Here is a 20,277-nt window from a genome sequence, read left to right on the forward strand (position 1 = left end):
GTCGTCTTCAGCATTAGTTGTCGTTGTCAGACCCGAATCCAGTGATACCCTTGACAGTGTCACTGAAGATACAGAAACATGAACAAAAGCTCTAGGCAATCAGGACTTTGCAGGATTAGGTCCTCAGAACAAACTTTTCTTCAGGCAGTTAGTGAACATGTTTGAAGTTGTTTCGTTTTAAGAAATGTGACTTGCAAGTCCTTGTTTGAAGTGGCTAGTGAGCCAGTCCTTCAGCAAGCAGTGTGTCATGAGTGTGGTATTACCTGTTTTGTGTGGGGAAACATGAGGCACAGCACCATCTTCTCTTGGTGTCTGCCATTGATTTTTAACTGAGGTCATTTTCCTTCTTGCCAGTAGAAAGGAGCAGATTGCACAGGAAACTTGTCTCAAGAGCCTTCAGGAAAATGCATTGTCAGGTGAGAGGAGGTTGCAACATTGGACCTTATCTACATGTAGTCTTCAGAGTAAATCTTTCCTCCGTTCCTATACATTATGTTATCGGTGAAATACATCAGCAAATGTTTATAGTCAAGGAAAATTTGTACTAACGCTGGGTCATGCAACTAATCTGTTTATGTTATAAATAGGGAACACTAAGTTAGCTCCATTTTGCTCCAGATGCAAGCATCTTAATTAAATATTTATACATGGACTAGACTGTTTACTTTGCACCTCATAGTATAGTTGTATTGGGAAGATCCAGAACACCTGGGTTTTACTGAGGTCTTAAGGAAAGTTTGCTTCAACTTTCCAAATCAAAGATTAAGAGCTCACTGAGTTACTGATTATATGACAAGAGGGTTTTAAATGCAGAAGTATCAGTTCTAGAAGTACAGTTCTAAAATTGTGATTAACAAAACATTGGTGAATACCAGATCTTGATTTCACTCTGGCTTTACTTCATTCCTACACTTCTCAGGTACGGAAATACCAGAAATAGCAGAGAAATACCAAAGTTTGCCCTGGTTTAGCTTTGTTGGAGGTCTGTTCTTTACACTAGCGAAAACTAGCTGCTAGCATTAAGTCACTTGACTGACTTCAGTGTTGCTACTCTAGATTTAAGTAAAAAAAAAAAAAAATGAATGGAGTCCTGGACCACAGTGTTACAGGTGTGCTGGCTATGTAAAGCATCGTTTTCTTCTTTGAAGAGAGGCTGTAGATCTAGCCTTCCTTTACACCTTTAGGCATAACTATACACATGTAATCTGATATCCAGAAGGAGAGACTAGTGTGAGAACAGTTTCATTGACTAGGCAGAAAGCAGAAAAAAGCCTGAATTTATTTTGCAGAGGATAATCCAGTTTGTTGAAACACTGATTGCCTGTGTGTTCAACAGTTCTATCACTTGAAAAAACATGTAAAAACCTTAATGTTCTTTAAACTACAAAAGTGTGAATGGAAAACTTCACTGATCTGTAGAACAAAAGCTATAGCTATTCAAAGTGAAAGCTAGTGATTTATGTGTAATCTTGCTAGGTTCTGCATAATATTAGAAGGACTGGGGAGCACTAGTTTTAAGCCCTCGCCAGTGTTTTTTAGTGTGCTCTCTAATCTTGCTCAGTCTGTACAACACTGGAAGCGTCGCTGCTGTCCAGTCATTTTGCAAATCTAGCAAGAGCTTGTCTGACCAGCACTCACCTCCAGCAAGCATCTGCTCACTTCACCATGACATGTGAACATAAAGGAACATTAACTGTTTCTCTTGAGTGTAGTGGCCTGGGGTCACAAATGGCCTCTGAACAAATTTACATGTTTCGAAGATCTGGTGCCCTTTGCTTGCTCCTAAATGCCACTGCATATCAGAAACTCCCTACCCTAATTCTTTCCAAGCACAACTAGCTATTCAAGTTACAAATTTTGGAGGTTTTCCAAAACCATAGCAAGCACCACTTGCTTGTCAGAGCTAGTAGAGTTTACTCTTTTTTGCTAAACATAGAGCATTTGATCTGATTTTAGCTTTACGGAGTTAATGTTTTAACCACTGTATTCCAAGAGTGAAAGAGCCTTGTTCTTGTAAGGTGAAGAACCAATAATAGTTACAAAACTGAAGTAGTTGTGACTAATAATGTGCTTTGCTTTTTTCTGTTGAGTCTGTCTGAGCTAATGCTTCCTATGTTTAAATTAATTTCCAAATATTTTGCACAAGTTGTGGAAGTAAACAAAACCTACAGTTCTAGGTATGTACTCTTAAAATCTGCTTTGTCCCTGAATTTGTTTGGATAGGATGTAAGGGTTGTATGTGCTGTATAAAATTTGCATTCCAGTCTAAACAAAAAGTATATTTACAAATTGTCTGCTTAGTTTAATTTCTATGGTTCTTGCCACGCAATGCACTGTTTGAGGTACTATTCTCTGATATATCAGTATAAAAATACCAGAATTTCCCAATACTTACATGTTGAAACCTAACCAGAAAACTTAATTGTGGAAGAGATTTTGTTTAAATCTTTTTAACTTTGTACTTATCACTTGATTACTTTTTCCTTGCATCGAAGTTACATACTACTACAAGTACGACAGAGATTTCTTACACCATCTCTGTAGAAGGATCAAATTATTCCAGTAAATTAGAAATATATCTGTCCTGTAACAGCTATATTAATGTAGGAGGTAAAACATTATTTCCAGCAGAATTGGAAGACACCATCCAAATGGTTCATACTTTAATAGGAGCATTTGTACAAAGACTCTAGTTTCTTTGGTCTGATGATTGTTTTTAATATTTACAGTACAGCAGGGCCTGGGGCCTCAGTTACACATCAGGATCAGTTATACTTTGTATAAACAACAAAAAAAGCCCCGCACCAAAGAACTTTTCTTCTAAGCATTATATTTACTGATTTTTTTGAGTAATGCACACAGCTGGGTCAAAACCATGGAACCGTCCCAACTGTAGCTGAACACAAGGGCAGATCTGGATTTTCATCCATCTGCTTTCAGCTGTGGAGCGTTTGGACTTAATGTTCCCTGCAGATGTAATAGAGATGCTTAAAGATCCATTTACTGGATCCACAACATAATTAAAATAAAATGATCCCCAGTATGCACACAAGCGATGTTGAAGGATAAGACACTCAAGGAACATGAGTCAGAGAAGGAGTCTGAGAGTATGTTGGTACAGTCTGATTCAGGGAAGCACGTAAGTTTAAGTGGCCTCTACCCTGGAGCTGACTCTTGGCTTAGAGTGGAGTGAGGCAGCATACAGCTGTCCATATGTGACCAGGTGAATGTGCTCTCAGCACATGCAGGCTCTCAACAGAGGTAAGGAGCCATAAAAACACCACAAGAAGCTGTGGAATGTCCTTTTTCTAATCATTAGAGCATGGATCAAGCTTTAGCATTCTTTTGTTTAATTTAAAGAAAGATAGATCACTAATTTGACCCTTATTGGATGGCTGAATGTATGTAGATTACATAATTTAGGATAGACTTACGGTCAGTGGTGCAAAATATCTTCAAGATAGTATTGTCTCTCCGAGCGCTGGCCTGCTACGTGCTAAATAGAGGTGGGGATCCAGTCTCTCTTGCTTTCGTGGAAGACTGCTGGACTTTGAGATACTTAAAAAAAAAAAAAAAGCAAAAAAAAGCCTTTGAAGCTGCTGGTATTTTGAAAAGGATATGCACTTCACATATTGCTTCAGTGGAGAGGAAAAGAAAATAGTTAGTGTTAATGGTTAGTTGTTTCTTTAACAAATGCAGTATGAGTTGTTAACACATGGTGCAGTAGTAGAAAAAAACCTTCTATCAAACTTAGTTATACTGATTTGATGCTGGTAAATCACGATCTGAAAACAGAAGTAGTCCCAGATTTCTTCCCCTTTGCTGTTGCATCCAGTAACACAAAGACAAGGTGGGGTTTTTTTTCTTTTCTTTCATTTGTTCGGCAAAGACAAAATTTCTGGATAGTTGAATTTCACTTCCCCAGGATAAAATAGCTGCTATTCCAGTTGACAGATAAGAGCTTTGACATTGCAATGTTACTTGTGTCAATAGAAAAATTTTGTTTCTGGGAAGAGAAGATGATGCAGCTTTTGAGACTCAGGTAAAATCCCAGCATTCAGGATGCAAGTCCTGTGCTTGGGCACATCTGCTGTGAGAACTGGGAAAAGGAAGCTCAGGCTCCGCAGCCTGCCTTTCCCATGGCTACCTGTGAAACTGCCATTCAGTATTTGTGTGCCTGTTTCTTGGCTTTATCGTTTGGAGCAATAGTAAAAGCAGGGAGGTGGCCACTAGATTCACATAAAAACCAACTAGCAAGTGTCTCCCATGCACGTCCTCAGTGCTTAGTTTCACAATGGGAGCAAGGACACAATCCGTTCCCTTACCACGAGTTGAGACACTTCACTTTACCCTACACGTAGGACTGTGATTGACCTCTGTGGGCTTCAGTCTATGCTGTAAACGAAAGGTGGACGGTGTAGCTGTGCCTCCTCTGTATTTCTTACCATCATCTCCTTTCTTTTATTTCTCAGATTCCTTTTTCTTTATTCTGCTTTTAAGCCTTGGCCATTTAGCCTTCCTCAGTGGCATGGTACCTCTCAGGCTTTGGTCAGCAGACACTTGCAGAGCTGGCATTTCCAGTCAGTGGCAGATGCAAGACAACATTTCTGCTGATGCTGATTCAGCCAAGAAAAGATCAGCTGTGTTGGCAAGAGCAATGGCAGTGAAGGAGTGATGCATACTGGACCTGATTCTTCTGTCTCTGACATCAGGCTGTACTTCACTGAAGTCAATATTTGTCTGTGTTGATGTCGGTGAGAAGACACCAGAGTCATCATATGATAAAACTCCACAGAAGTAAATGTTTATTCAGATACAGGGAATGCATTGACTTATATTCACTGTTTTGCTGCTCTTGCTAGCTAAAAGATAGGCCATTATAAATACCTACAGGTATTATGAACAACTTAATCTAATGTCTGAAAGGGGCTGTTATGTATGTGTGGCTGAGGGCACAGTTTATTGCACACTATGCAAATACAGCATGGTGTGAGGCTTTAAAAAGTATCCTATGGAAAAACATTGCTGTAGATAGCTGTGGTTTAACTGAAATTGGAGTCACTTCATGAACAAGGGAAATACAAAGCCAGTTTGTAGCAGTGATCAATAGAGGGTTCTTTTTTCTCTATTCGTTTAAAGTATGCTTTGCTTATTTTCCTCAAACAGCAGTCTAATGATTGTTCCCCAGCTGATGGCTCTAGGGAAAGGGCTTAGAGTAGTTTGTGTAGCTCAACAGTGGCTGTTCTGGCTGCAAAAGGAGCACTGGCAGCAACTTCCAAAGAGTCCTGCTGAGTCTGTGCAGACCAAATCCGCTTCCAGTGCTTGTCCTCCCAGGGTTTCTGGGGGTTTGCAATTTTTTTATGAGCTGTTAGGAGGCTATTTGCAGATCTGAGGCACTTTTGGTTCCTCTAAAATGACGTGTCATCGTGTTGGCATGTAGTAACACTACTCTTTGATGTAATAAGATGATGCTGAACAAAAGTGTCACCGCATTGTGGTATACTGGTCCCCACTCCGTATATTTTGTTAGCAGAGTTTGCTGTCTGAAACAAACCCATGAAAGCGACTGTGCTGTGAACTTTGCATCTGTCAGGCCTTTAGATAATTCCTGTCCTTCACGGAGCTCCAAGCGAGTGCAAAATACAATGAAAAATGCAATATAATCTTTCAAACCAGTATGGCTACATCAACATAACTAATAAAAACTGGCAGATGTTAGTATGACAGACTTTTCCTGATTTGCATCACTATACTGTCCTGGCTACAGTAACTCTAACTACTGAACTTCTGAACAGGCTTAGCCAAAGCTTGCAGCCATCTGTAAGCTACAACTGGGTAAACACTACTCTCCTCTGTCCTATGTAGACATCAAGATTAAGGCCTCCTAAAGGCTGCTGATTTTTCAAGTGAGAAGCAATGTGGCTTTTGTATGTACATATGGATAAAAGGTATCTGATATCCTTGAGGTGTTTAAATTTACGCTGTTATTTCAAGCCTTTTTTTCATGGTTTTATTTTTTCTTTCGGATCTGCACCTCTTAAGCATTCTGAAAGCAATCAGAAGCAATTCCGGCTTTGATTAGCAGCTAATTTAAAACAACTGATGAGCTACCGTACCCCTCCCTTTGGCTTGTTGGTATGTTTGCTTAACTGCAGGATACATTCCTACCCCTTAGACATTTCAGTTCTGCTTGGGTACAGTGAAGGCCATTATCTGGCTTGCCGTCTGTCGGAACAGGGACCATTTTCTCCTTTTATTTTAAGAGGGAAGAAGCTGCTGAGCTGCTTTGGAAATAGTGGGCTGGTTATTGTCTGTCTAAAGCTCCCTAGACCTGTGTGCAGGGCAGCACCAGTTAGGTTATCCTGTCATCATATACAGATCGCTGATTATCACACACCAGTGTTTGTGATCTTCTGCAGCGCTGCTTCCTTCTGTCTCTCGTCAAGGCCCAGTGAGCACAGACCGTGACAGGTAAAATCTTCTTCCAGACCTCAGATGCTCCCATACAAAGAGCCATGCTTAATCCCTGGCCTAGTGTGTAATTTAGTAATCTGCATGGTCATGAATTCCAGGGATATATGGGCAGGAAGCGCGGGGCAGTGTGGGTAGCAGGGCAGGCCTACAGAGTCATTTAAGTCTTTGTTGTATTGTGTAGCAAGGGATTTTGGGGACAATGAGACCTGTCTGTCAAAGATTAAGCAGACTGGAAGTGTGGTTTATACCAACAAATGAATGAAGCTTTTTGGAGTGTTAATACAGCCACGTAGTAAATGTCCAAGGACTTAAACATACAATTTATGTGATGACAAGCCACATTGGAATTAATCATTTATTCTATATACTCGAGCCAGTGGGAATTCAAGTAGGTGAAGAGTTCATTTCCATCCTTATCTTGACCAATATGCAACACTTCTTAGGAGAAATGAAAAATCCTCTATTTTTTTTCTCTCCCTGACTTTGGTTTGAAGTTATTTTTACTAATTGCAGTTTATTCTCTGACACTGCCTAGTAAACCAGCCACTGACTGACTGGTGCTTCTTGTTATCAGGCACTGCAGTAAAATTCTGCCTGGACCTGCTCTGCTTAAGCCTCTAGAGATAACTGGGATCTTGCCAAATGTTGTGTTTGTAGATTTGCAGGCATCTACTACCCTCCACTCCTCCTGCTTTGGACTGTGTATTTCCAAGCAATGTGTAGATGAGAATTCACAGGCTCCATTTTTTCCCTTTAAAGTGAATTGTTTACATGTTTGCAAAACTCCCCTCAGGTCTGTGGGAAGAGGTTTTGTTCAAAATCTGCTGTCTTGAATAAGCAAATGGTTCCCATCTGAATTTTAAATCTTGACTAGTATTATCTGTTCCAACAGATAATTTTGTTTTTAGCAGAACCCTGTGCGAGAAAAGCCGCTCAGACCTTTCTGAAGTGCCAGGAACATGCTGGGAAGGCTATGGGAGGCAAAATGTAGGGGAAACTGCTTGCAGAGAATCTATTGTTTGCCACTGACCCCTTACTGGACAGATCTGTGAATGGCCTACTTTCACCGCCTGCCTTCTAACTAGAAGCATCCTTTGGGGCTGAATGACCTTGGTGGATAATGAGAACTTTTGCTGTTTTTCTCTCTTGTAAACAGAATGTTTAGCATGTGGAACATGGTCTGGTGACTAAAATGGATTATTTATTTTTTAATGTATTGGGGGGGGGTATGGTTTTTTCCTTCTTTTCCAAAATAGCCTACGTTATTCACCAGATGAATAACGTTAATACATGATATGGTAGTAGGGCTTTGAGGTAGCTTCATGCTGCATAGATCAGATACCAGTTTCAGACTTGGTTTCAGAATTACGTTGTACTAAGTACTAAAATTTGTAATTTGTAATAGCACAAAGACTGGATATTGGACAGGGGAAGGGACATAAGTAATGCATCAGTAAGAACAAAGGAAAAAAAGACAGTATTGTTTCTCTGGAACATTGCTTTACTTGTGGCAATTTATAGATACACATTTTCTGTGTAACAGTGAAATTTAATAGAATAATCAGATGTTCCAGTATGATAAAAGTGAGCCAGAAAAGCAGGCTTAAGATCGTGGTCCAGAATAGGTTAGGCTATGACTTGGATTGCTAGCTAAGTTAGAGAAAAGATTCAGGTTTTAAATTCAGCTATCTCAGCATCTTACAAGCTTGTTCTCTCAGGAACTTGAGACAAATTGAGAGCAACTCCTAAAGGCAAGATTGGATACAGGCATTTAAATCTGCTTTTAGAATACCAATGTTATGCTTGTGATTCAAATCTCTATTGTTCATATTCTAATGATTCACTTTACATTCTGCAGAAACAGAACGCAATGACAAACATTAAGAAGTCATCTTTTATTTAGTTATCATACTAATTACCACCTGAAAAAACACAGCTATGTTTAATTCCAAATATTAAAAAAAAGAATCTGTGCTGTTTTAGTTAGTATTAAGTAGTTTCTGCAACCAACTCATCTCAATATATAAATTGTTACAAGATGTAGTAAGACAAACTAAGATCGCTTTAATAGGAACACAGACACATTCCTAGCTAGAATATCTGCCGATAGACAGATTAATAAGAAAAATTAATAAGAAAATATTGAGCAACTTTTATGAAGATTCAAAGGCAAGCTGTTAAATATGAAGATTGTTCTCGTAGTTGATAATTTTGCAGCACTTAAACTAAGATAAGTTTTTCTGCTTTAGCTGGAACACAGTGAAAAGGTTGACAGCAACCCAGGAAACTTCCAGAAGAAGTGTGAAATCTAAGGGATTAATAGCCTCAGTAGAGCTACAGCTGCTAATTAACAAATTAATATGATATTATGATAAGTCCATTAAAATGGTCCTCAGTTATGATCCTTTGAGAGAAGTTGTTGCTCTAGAGTAATTACCATGGAAAATAAATGATCATTCTCCCTTGAGGTGTGTCATACACTACATTATGGCTTTTTGCTCAGGTTACATCTATCAATTTTTTTACTATAAACTGTTCAGATAAACTGCAGTCCAACAACAATTTCCACTTATCAGTTCACTGATACAATGCGTTGATAGCCACCTTCAAAGTAGAAGTAGCAAATCAAGTGGAAGCTAACAAAATCTTTGGAAGACAAGACTGTTTTCTGTACCTGTGATGGACTGAGTGTTTCTGAGCTATCCGAATATCCCATTCCGATTGAAAGTCTTTGCCTAGCAGAAAACATTTTGGAGGTTTTTGAATCTATAGAAAGAGAACAGATACTTTATTGAATGAATTTTCTTTGAATGACCAAACCTCTCCACTCCTTTAATATAACTTAAAAATGGATTTGATTTGGCATTGCAGCAATCTGGGAATGGATGAGCCTAGCCCAGGCTGCGTACTCCAGATCTGGGTCTAAAATTGCCCAAAGAGAGGGTATATTGCTATTGTTAGCCCAGAAAAAAATAGGGTAGGATCTTGCTTATCCACTCCAGGGGTAGTGGTGGATAGTGGATAATGCTTAGCAGGGAGCCCAGCTGGTGAGCAGGGAATCATTGTCCTAAAGACCGGTACCCTTTAACTTCTTCCTGGCTCTTGTTGATTAGTGGGTGGTTTCTCTCTAGAACTGCGTGAGCATTAAATCTTTGCTAGAAGTCTTCAGCTGACATTTTTGCAACTGTTCTTATACATCTCTGTGCTCTTCTCCTCTGCTTGGCTATTCCTGTAAAAATACTCCTAGATTTCTGGTCTTAGATGCATTTTGTGGAAATGAATTCCCCAGGATAATTGCTAGGATTTAATTATACTGGGAACTTAGCTTAGCTGCCGATAGAAGCTAAAGCTTGGAATAGCATACGTGCAGCTGAAACTGCAATAAAGAGCTCTAGTGAATGAAGTTTCTCTAAAAGGTTCATGAACTACTTTTTTTTCTCCAGCATGAGGGCCCTTAGAAAGGCCAAGAGGGCATCATGTAAGGTAAAATGACACTTAGAGCTCTGTAACTGTTTCCATGCATGGAAACCTCAGGGGGTTTTTTGGGTTTTTTATTACTGGTTTCTTCACCCTTGTTCCTTTCTTTACTGGTTCAATGTCATATTTGGGGAAGTTCTGGTGCAAGAGGACACTCTCTGTTCCCACAGCATGAGGGAAATGGAAAGCTCTCTCTATCATCCACAGAGCAGAAGGGGCTTCCGTAACTCCCTTTCCGTCTCTTTGTCTCACGCTTTTGGGTCTATTCCTTATCTCTGAGTTATCTCCTTATCTCTGTGTTATTGGGGGAGCAGGACGTGTCTTGACTCTGCTTGATTTCCAATTCCTAGGGAGAGAGAGAAAACTAGTCAAATGTAGTTATAATGCAGTATTAGAAATTGTGAGCCAGTGGAGAGGTACTTTTGACCTTTTTATTACCAACTGCCAGTCTCAGTCTTCCGTTTTCAAAATCCCTCAGCTCTCGATGGGTGCTGTAGAGCCTGATGGACAGAGAATTTGGTGCGTGAAGGAGTGAGGTGCTCACTGAGATGTGCAGTTCCTCCCGCTCGTTTGCTTCTTAGAGAGCTGAACTGCTGCTTTCTCAATGCACAGCCTGGGCTCGCATAGCCAGTGCCTTTGTGGGATGCATGAAAGTCAGCGGCTCTGCCCCTCAGTGCAGCAGGGAAGACCAAATCATCCCATCTGCTAAGGAACAGTTGTACTGGGAAAATGCTGGTATGGGCAATCTCTTCCTGCTAGATCTACTCCTTGCCCACATCCCTGTTCTGTCTCTGAGGAAGCACTAACTTTTCACAGCCTTCGCTTTCAAGGGGAATTAGAAATTTAAAAATTGGGTTTGTTGTAAAAGAAAGAACTGGAGAGGAGCCCAAAGCAAATTAACAGATCTGGACACAGCCGACCCCGAGGAGGTTTGGAGTCTGTTCGGCTTCAGCATGTGGCTGAACCCTCCCTGCCTTTCTAGATACAATGTCCCTTTAATAGTCTTAACAGGCCTGACACTGGCAAGATTTCACTTGTTCAGTACACTACTTAATACAGCTAATTTTCTACTGACAACATTTTTTTGGAACAATGAATCTTCTGTCACTTGAGTCCATGAAGAAGGCAGCTTGGAAATGCCAGCCAGAGCGGGAGGTAGCAAAAAGTTCATTGTAGCTGTTCACTTAAACAGTTCTTTAGAAACACTTCAGGCTTTTTTGGTTTGTTCTGTAGGGTGCTAGGGATAAGTGGAAAGGAAAATAACACAACACTGTGTGTTTATTTTTCCTCGTGAGCCCATAGCAGATCCCTGAAAAAGTTGTGTGTTGTAGGATGTATCTTAAGGAGAGTCAGAAGCTGTGGTTTCATGGGCAGCAGTCCTGATGTGACTGCCCGTGAAGTCACTATGATGCAGTATCAGTTTTCCCCAAGGGACTTGTCTAATATCTATGGTCAGTGTGGTATCTTTCTCAGGAATAAGCTGGGTAAAACCCCTTTAAATGGATTGTGGAAAAAAGCATGCTTGATCTTAGCAAATTTGTTAGAGAGACACTATATATATGTATACACACATATATGTTGTATACATGTAGTACATCCTGCAAAGCCTGTAGCCAGGTGTTAGAAATTGTATAAGCCCAGTTAACAAACCCCAGTGTCTGTCTGAAGTTCATCCATATGATGAAAATATGAGATAAATACACTTAAAATATGAGATAAAACAAAGTGATTCCATTTGATTGTCTTGACTGAAACATGTTATCCAGTAAGAGACAGCTTTAAACACAGAACGTATAAGCAAACTGCAAAGTATTTCTGAGGACAATAAAAGTACTGCCAGAAGTAAGGATAGTAAGGCTGAAGAAGAAGGAAGCAAAGCGAAGCTGGCAGTAATTGTGGGCTGCCCTCCTTTGCAGGTCACACTTGTGTGCAGCAGATCGCTATGGGTTACTCAAGAATGAAGCAATTCTAATTATTCTTCTAATTCACACAGTTTTCAGTAAACATGAAAACTAATTATAACCAGTTAGCTGATCGTTTGCTAGAGCGATAGTGATTTAGGTACTTGCTGTTCTGGATCACCGTGAAAGACTTTACTGGCCTGTAAGGGGCAAAAAATAGTTGGCAATAGAACCAGTGGCATCTGCAAATCAGTCTGGTTAGAGAACAGCCCTGAAACCAAAGCCAGCAGGGTCAGGGGCTATGCCCCTCGCTCTTTGTTCGACCTGTCTCCTCTTTTGGAGACTGACTGCTGAGGAGCTGTCATTTGGTCATTTTCTAGTGCCGTGCTCTCATCAGAGATGACTTGAGTGTATTCTGGGGAAAAGAATGGTTTGCATATGCTACCTTGTCTGCTTTCCTGTACAGCCGTCAGGAAGATGGAAAAAAGTTCTAGAGAAACCCTGTGTTTTCTTCTGAAATAACTAATTCTTTTGTATTAAAATCCATCTCAGGACTTGTGCTGCTGTCAAGAGATGTACACAATATTCAGAAGTGCCCTTCCCTCGGTTAAGGGCAGGAAAATGTTATGACAGCTGCTGTCTTACGTGAACAGGTCGGGGAACTGTAAATGCTTTCTAAAACATTTTTTAGAGATTAGGCACCAAAGACTTGAGGGAGAGAAGATGAACTGAGGTTGCAAAAGATCATAAAATCTCATAAACCACTCAAACCTTTGGCTGTACTATGCTCTTTTGTTAAATAAAAAAATGCTTAGTTCATAAGTAAATTGAAGTCAGTTAGACCTCACTTGCTGCAACGTTTTTGCGAAGATTTCATAATTGTGTAATCCATCCTTTCAATATAAGCCCTATTTTTTTGGAATGTTGATGAGCATAATGTAATGCCAGACCTCCATGACCTGTGGGAGCAGTTCCTGCCTACTGTTACTCACCTCCTTCCATGCCTCATTTCCTCAGTTGCCTCTAAGTCAGGCTTAAGCACGTGCGTGGTTTCAGAGGAGTACTGCCAGCTGTCAGTCTTGTATGCTGTCTACATGAATTGCTCTCCACTTGTGTTTGAACCTAGCATTGTCCTTCCAGTTTAAAACATAAAAAGGCCCTAGAGATATGAGTCAAGCTAGCAAAAAACCTTTTGCCGTGGCAAGTAGAGAAAAGGTTGTCTCAGATGACTATGTATCACCTGAGCCTCACAGCCAATTAGCTTAAACAAATAGTGGGTAAGCTGGGGATTTGGGGGTGATCACCTCTGCTGCGGTGATATTCTGGGATGCAATTCATCAGGATGTAGTCTGTGCAAACCGTGATAGCAGTTTCACCCAGTTTCTGCTGAAATAACGGTATAATTCTGAGTGATGACCGTGAAAAAGGCAAGGAAACGTCATTCAAATGCATAGCATAGCTCTTCAAAAATACACTTGAACTCATAGCTTTCATACAACGGTTATCCATTTAATAACCCTTCTCTCCAGAGCGCCGGGCAGGAAGGCTATCGCCTAGCTGGCGCATCTCTCACGCAGATGTTACAACCCACAAGTGACTTTCACTTACTTTCATGTTATCTGTGTTCTCTGTGGCCTGGAGCCTTTCTGCATGCTCTTACTTTCTTATCTAACTTGGACATTTCAGTACCTCAAAGCAAAAAAAGCAATCTGAGTTAAAGTCATCCTTTTTGATTCTTACATAAAAAAAAAAAAAAGGCAATTTCTTTAAAGGTTATGAAGTATGAAACGGAATAATTACTTAGAAGTAACACTGAGTCACCCCTGGCATTGTCCTTGGCGGGGAAAAAGATGACAGTATGTGGTCTCTTTGTTTGCTATAAATAGATATAGCAAATATGTGGAATTGATTGGATCAGGATGTTCCATGAAAGTTTTTAACTGGAAATTAGGAATTCCCAAGAACAAACTTTTCAGAGATTTAAATATCCAACTTAAAAATAAAGATATTTAAAAATAAAGAGAATTTTTTTTAAAAAAGCCCAGGGTTTATATACAGTTATATATTTATAATGTGGTAAACCTTCCATTGCAACTTTTAAAACTTATTTATTTTACTAAAGTACAGGATTCAGGATACAAATGGTTTATGGAATCAAGTTTCATTAACTTTTTAAAGCAGTTTAAAAATAGGGTGTAAACCCATATATATAGTATATGCATGCACACATTTTTTTATCACCTAGATTTTCTACTTGCTGTCACGTCTAGTCAGGCTTAGTGGAAATAACAGAAGTATTTTTTGAAAATGGAGTTTATCACATGAACTAAAATTGGAAATTATGATGAGAAACAGCTTGCAGTTGCTCATTACTACATTAAGAGATTGCTCCTGAGATGGGCAGAGCAGCCTTGACAGTCTGCAGCGTGAGCATGCCAAGCGCTGCTTTGCGTAAACAGAAAACTCCTAAAATGAATTATTATATTAAAGAATTTAACGTGGTACAGGAATAATCTGTCTCTTTGTCTTAAAAATAAATAAATAAGAATTATTACCCTGATATCCTTCCTTAAAAAAAACCGAGAACAACAATGGAAAAAAACCTATGAGATTTCTGGGAAGGTGATGAATGAAGTAGGATTGTTGCGCTGGGTGTTTTTTCTGGCCCATTATTTCTGTGTGTATATACAGTTTTGTGTATTCATCTCACGCTGTGTGCGTAAAAAGGAGGAACAGTAAATTATATGACAGAAATAAAGAATCCCTTTTGAACAAGACTTTCCCTAAGTTTTTAGAAGAAATACTGGAGAATAATTTTCTTTAAAAGTACAAAGCATTTTTCAGTAGGGAAAATAATTACTTACTCTGGAATGTGAGCAGGGCACTGGATACCTGACCTGTAATTTAGGAAAATAGTGAAGGGTTTTTCATCAGTAATTATTATTATTACAGTAGAACTGTGGGGCCCCAGCTGAGACCAGGACTCTCTTGTGCTAGGCACTGTCTATCTAGCAGGAGATAACCACTGCCACAGGAATCTTGCAGCAAAGGCAGGGCAGACCGGAGAGGAGAAGGGAGGAAATGGAGGTAGAAAGTAGAAGTGGTTAGCCCAAGGTTGTGCTACTCGTTAAGGGACACAGCTGCCTTGCACCGATAAGTCACCTATAGACACGTCATCCAAATTTGGCATGAGTCGTGTGTCACCTTTTACATGCAGTATATGAGAACATACATTTTTAGGGCCATAATGATTTAATGGTTGGCTCTTTGGTTTGCTTTAATATAATCAACGGAGTAGAAGATGCTTCAGACAGCAAATGCTTCACAGCATTTGCTCGTGAAGTAAATCTTTGTCACTAGCAATTTTTTGTGTCAATAAAACATTGTTTATGGGGGAAATAATGGATGAAGAAATAGAGAGCATGAATAAGACCTTTTTTTAAAATGTGGTCACCGAATTATCATAGAGAAGGAACTATGTGTTTGTGAAAACACAAACATCTTTAAATGCAGTTGCTCTTTTCATATACTGGACCTTAATTTTGCTTACAAAAATAATAATAATACTTTGCTGCTTGAAATATGGCAATCTATGAACTTACTAACTGAAGTAGGGATCAGTTCTGCCCTAGCTGATCAGTAGTATTCTGCTTAGTTACTAGTCCTGCTAAACTTATCTCACTTTGAGTTCCAGTATCCTTTTTCGGTGATGAATCACTGAGTATTTGATAGTGAGTGAGGCTAGCAGAACTGTCCCCCAAGTAAGTAAGCACTTGTATTATTTTTTTTGTCCCTGAAATAAGGGGCATGTCTAGTGGTTCCATACCACTGCCATGGGTGTTCCTTTGCTCGGTCACAAATCAAACAGATTTACACTTTATTCTCCAAGCTCACAGAGGCAATGGGGAAAAAAAAGAACGTTTGGAATTTGCAATGCTATGTGTAGCAGCTCTGCTTCAGTGGGCGAAAATTTATGTGGGGTATTAGAGTTGGCAAAAGCGGTAGGGACAATAGAGAAACTGTGACGTATTTGATTGTGTAGCAGTAGAGAGGCCCCATCATTATCCACCATACTGGCCTTTCCTCATGGCACTCTGGGATGCAGATGAATTAAAAGGGTGAAGGGAGGAAGGCACATGTTGCAGAAGCTTTTCCATCTTGAAAGACACTACCATTAAATTACATTTTCAGGCCATTTTGTTTTACTGCCTTCTGCAGCATGGTCATTCAGAAGCAATGGGAGGTTCCTATCCCAGCCATTTTTTCCTCTTGATTACCGCATATTGAGATGGAAACCTGAATATCTGAGGCATCTCTGTACTTTTAATGGTTTGCAATGGCTAAGTGTGTAACAAAGATGCATATGGCTTATATTGAACTTATGGCACGAACTTAGTCAAAATCCTGAAATTATCTATGGAAATGCCATGGTATATCAAGAAATAATGCCATTTTTTTACCAGCACCATACTCATTACAGAGAGACAGGCATCTCATTTAGTGCTGCATGTGTAGCAAAAGCCTGGTGCACAAATATGTTTGAGAATGCAGGTCATAGTTTTCAATACATAAAATTCTAGTGGGCGTTTGAAGAAAACATTCACAAATCACAGTAACTTCATAGACTTTGTCCTTGCTTGGCGTTACTAGCATTCTGTAATTCTCCTCTTCTTAAAAATGGTTGTCATGCAGCCAGGAAACCAAAACGATACCATTTACATTAATTACTAATGGCTTTTCTACAGGCTGTTGGCCTATATATATTGAATAATAAAGATTAAAAATAGCGAGCCCTGCTGATTCACTGTAGTTTCTGTTTGTCGTAATCCACGTTTTATGTTTAAGCTTGTCCTCACTGTTAGAGATGTTTTATTCGTTTTATCCTTTGGGTAAGTAAGAGCAATCCTGATGCCAAAGCACAGTAAAGACTACGCACTTAATTTTTACCACAAGGTAAACTCATTGAGGTCAAACAGTAGTTCCACCTGGCATTGAACCCTGTAAGTTTACCTTGTGGTAAAACCTGAGTCTTCACTGTGCTTTTATCCTGGAATCGCTCCTGCACACCACAGCGTCTGCTCTTTACAATGCTTTTATCTTGGGACAGTTCATGGGAGTGCTATTGAGTGATGAAAAACGCTGCTTTTTTAGCAGTGGAGGCAAGTACTTTGTTTCAGCATAGAAAACGTGATTTCCATCCACACAGACTTCAAAAGAAACAGTAGGAATTCTTGAGAGCCTGATTATCATGGCATAATCACATTATCAGAGAGATTAGAAGCACTTCACTGTGTCTTTATGGTTTAGTGACACTCTAAGGCACTGGACAAAATCTTCAAGTGCTGTTAAAATCTTTCTTGTGGGGCGTTAAGGCAAAAGAGAGCTTTTTACCTATAGGCCCTGAAATCACACAGAAGGTGTTTAATTCTTCTGTCAGAGAGCTGCAGAACCGCACACAAGCAGAATGTGTAGTTACTGGTCTTTACTGTCTCATCTACATATATTTTTCAAAGTGACCTGTAGCAGAGCAAAGCAAAAGCCTCCTAGAATTTTAATTCCTATCAGTTCCAGCCATTGTGAAACACTGTCATTAACCAGGCAATCAAACTAATTGAATACAGAAGCGTTAGCAATTTAAACAAGTGAGGAATTATCAGTGTGTCTTCTCTAGAAACCTTGGTGGGTTCTTGGATGCTGTTGACTTTATGGGTGGTGGCTGGCTGTAACAGTAACGTGCTCATTTTTAGAGTATGTCTCTCCACTGCTGTGTTGCCTGGAGGTAAACAGTCCACAACCTGTGACTTGTAAGCGAGATGTTGCCTGTAAGACTCTGAATAGCTTGTGACTATGGGAAATTAAAAAGTTAAAACTGAGACTGAAATTGAGACCAAGAATACGATTTTCGTAACATGTTCCTTGTTGTGTACGGTTGCCAAGGACCACTGAAGATTTGGAAATTAATGTTATGATCGTATGGTTCCCAATGTAAAGGATTCCACTAATAATTAGCCCAGGGTGAATAAAACTAAAAATAATCAACAGAAAAGCCTTTTCAGATGAGAGTCAGTGCCTCTGGAAGTAGGGTATGGACAGTGTCGAGACAGAAGAGGTATGAAATACAAAACACGCACTTGACCTCAGTTAAAAGGCCAGGGTGAAACAAGCACAACAGAAAGAGTGACACGGGGCAATTGCTGCACTTTAAAAGAAAACCGCTCCAGTAGTGAAGAAACACGGAATATGGGATGAAATGTTTTAGCCTAAGCAGGTACTAAAAACAATCCTGGAAAAAGAATTTTTAAAATCAATTACAGTTTGTTTCACTTTACTTGGTTATTAACATGTAAAAATGCATTTTTAAATTAACTGTAAAGTCTTTTACCTGCCAAGGCCTGGAGTCAGGACTTCGTATGTCTCCAGCTGAGATTACTAAAACACTTGCAGCAGGGAGCTGCATTCCTTCTGCTGTTTTAAGGAGTTGGGGAAATAGAAGGGAAACACGCTACCATGGACATGAGTGTAGAGGAGAATTGAAAGGAGGAGGATTTATTTTTGTTAACTTCCTTCTCCATTCTATATCTTTTAATGTAAGCATTGATTCTTCGCATGGATAACTTCCTGTAATCCACTGTCTTGCCAGTAGAAAGCATACCCCTAAACTGCCATTTTCTACTGATACTTTGGGACCTTAGACTCTGATCTCTTTCAGATTCTCTCAAATGAACCAAGTTAAAAGTATAAAAATGTTAACACAAAACTCTGTGTTAAACATTCAGCAGACAAGAGGTTAATAAAAAATCAGAGCACCTACAGCAAATTTTTTTAAACATTGGCTTGTTTCAGAAACAAGTACCAGACTACTCTGAACATCCCCGTAGTGATAGAACAATGAAAGTTCATCAGTCACATATGGATCTCTGCAGTTGTAGAAAAGACTGCCATCTTCGGGCAATGCTCAGTCATCGCACCCTTCTTTTTGTGCTCGAGAAATCAAAATCCACACCCCGACTATAAGGTAACCAGGAGAGCACAGTGGAATCGATCCCAATCTTGAGCCAACCATTGTACTGGTCTCAAATACTGTACAGTGTGCTCTCTGACTGCATATGACCCATGCACTTCTTGCATCTTGCGTTTTCTTCTTCTTGTGCTTGATCTAAAGCATAAGCAAAATCCTTTTTGCACTTTGCAGCTTGGAAATAGAGGTACAAACTCAAGAAGCAGCAGCCAGTTTGATTTCAAAATACTGTTGTTTTCTTCCCCTCTTCCTTCCTATAGCGATATGGGTAGTTACACATCTTCTAGGAAAAAGAGGAGATTTCTTACTATTACTCATGACTTACCTGAAATAACCTTTAAAAACTCTTTATCTGAGAATGTACAGGAAAAACTTTAGGATATCCTAACTACACTGAGAGGTATCAAATTGCATTAAAGGTTGAGTTGCATAGAGTAATTGCAAAGCAGTTTTTGAACATGGTGCATTGACTGACTTATTTTTTGTTGTATATTAGGGTCGACCAGGACCAATTGGGCTTCAAGGACCGATAGGGGCACCTGGATTTACTGGCCCAGAAGGTTTGCCGGGAGCAAAAGGTGAGAGAGGAGCAGTGGGCCCCCCTGGACCAGCTGGACAGAAAGGTGACAAGGTGGGCTCAACAGTGACATCTTTTCTGTCCGTGCGATAGATTTATGGCCTTGTATGCATTTTTGAATGAATAAAGATAATCTTGGACTGTGTGCCCAAAGATATAAGCCCAACACAACAGCATTTCATTAGTATCTTTAGAGAATCCCCTGCTTTTATTTTTGTATGAGAATGCAGTTCCTGTAGCTGCTGAACATTGTAGCCATCCTGGTAGATGAACTATAGCCAAATGAGTATTGCTGTTGCAAGTAGTCTTTCACTTCACATGCCCAGGGATTCACGCTACATTCAGAGAGACCAGGAGCTGGTTCCTGTGTAGAAGATGCCGAGTTGGTGTCTAGAAAAGCAAAAGGAATGGGTGCTAAATGAAACCTGCAATTCAGTTTTGCAGGTGCAAAGTTAGTTATAGTAGAAAGAATATTATAAACCATGTCATATTAAATGGAATAAGCCATAAGGTGTGGGTGTCAATGAATGCAATGTGCAAGAAAGGGCAGGATAGCAAACATAGAAATGTCTTAATGTGTGTAAGATCTGTTCTGCTGTCTCTTCCTAGGAAGGAAGTATCAAAAGAGGAGTTTGGAGCTAGGCAAAAGAATAAATGGAAGTATGAGAAAATACTTGCAGTAATAAAGAGTGGATCCATGTAGATAGTTCACCTAAGGAAAGTTACATTGTGCACCAGGCATGTGTTTGCATAATGAGTTTTGGGTTGCATGCAGAGAACTCATTGAGTCCCACTGCATAGGCCTGAGTGATCTATAAGCTCCCATCACA

General features: G+C 39.7%; 1 protein-coding gene across 1 annotated transcript in view; it reads left to right on the forward strand.

The window, feature by feature from the left end:
* LOC104618584 (collagen alpha-6(IV) chain-like) overlaps positions 1 to 20,277 on the forward strand; it is a 109,947-nt gene that overhangs the window by 38,541 nt on the left and 51,129 nt on the right. Inside the window, 1 exon segment of the mRNA XM_010284217.1 lies at positions 19,367 to 19,501. Coding sequence (XP_010282519.1) covers positions 19,367 to 19,501 — 135 coding nt within the window.

This window comes from Phaethon lepturus, unplaced genomic scaffold (assembly GCF_000687285.1).
Source record: "Phaethon lepturus isolate BGI_N335 unplaced genomic scaffold, ASM68728v1 scaffold19913, whole genome shotgun sequence".
Classification (NCBI taxonomy): domain Eukaryota; kingdom Metazoa; phylum Chordata; class Aves; order Phaethontiformes; family Phaethontidae; genus Phaethon; species Phaethon lepturus.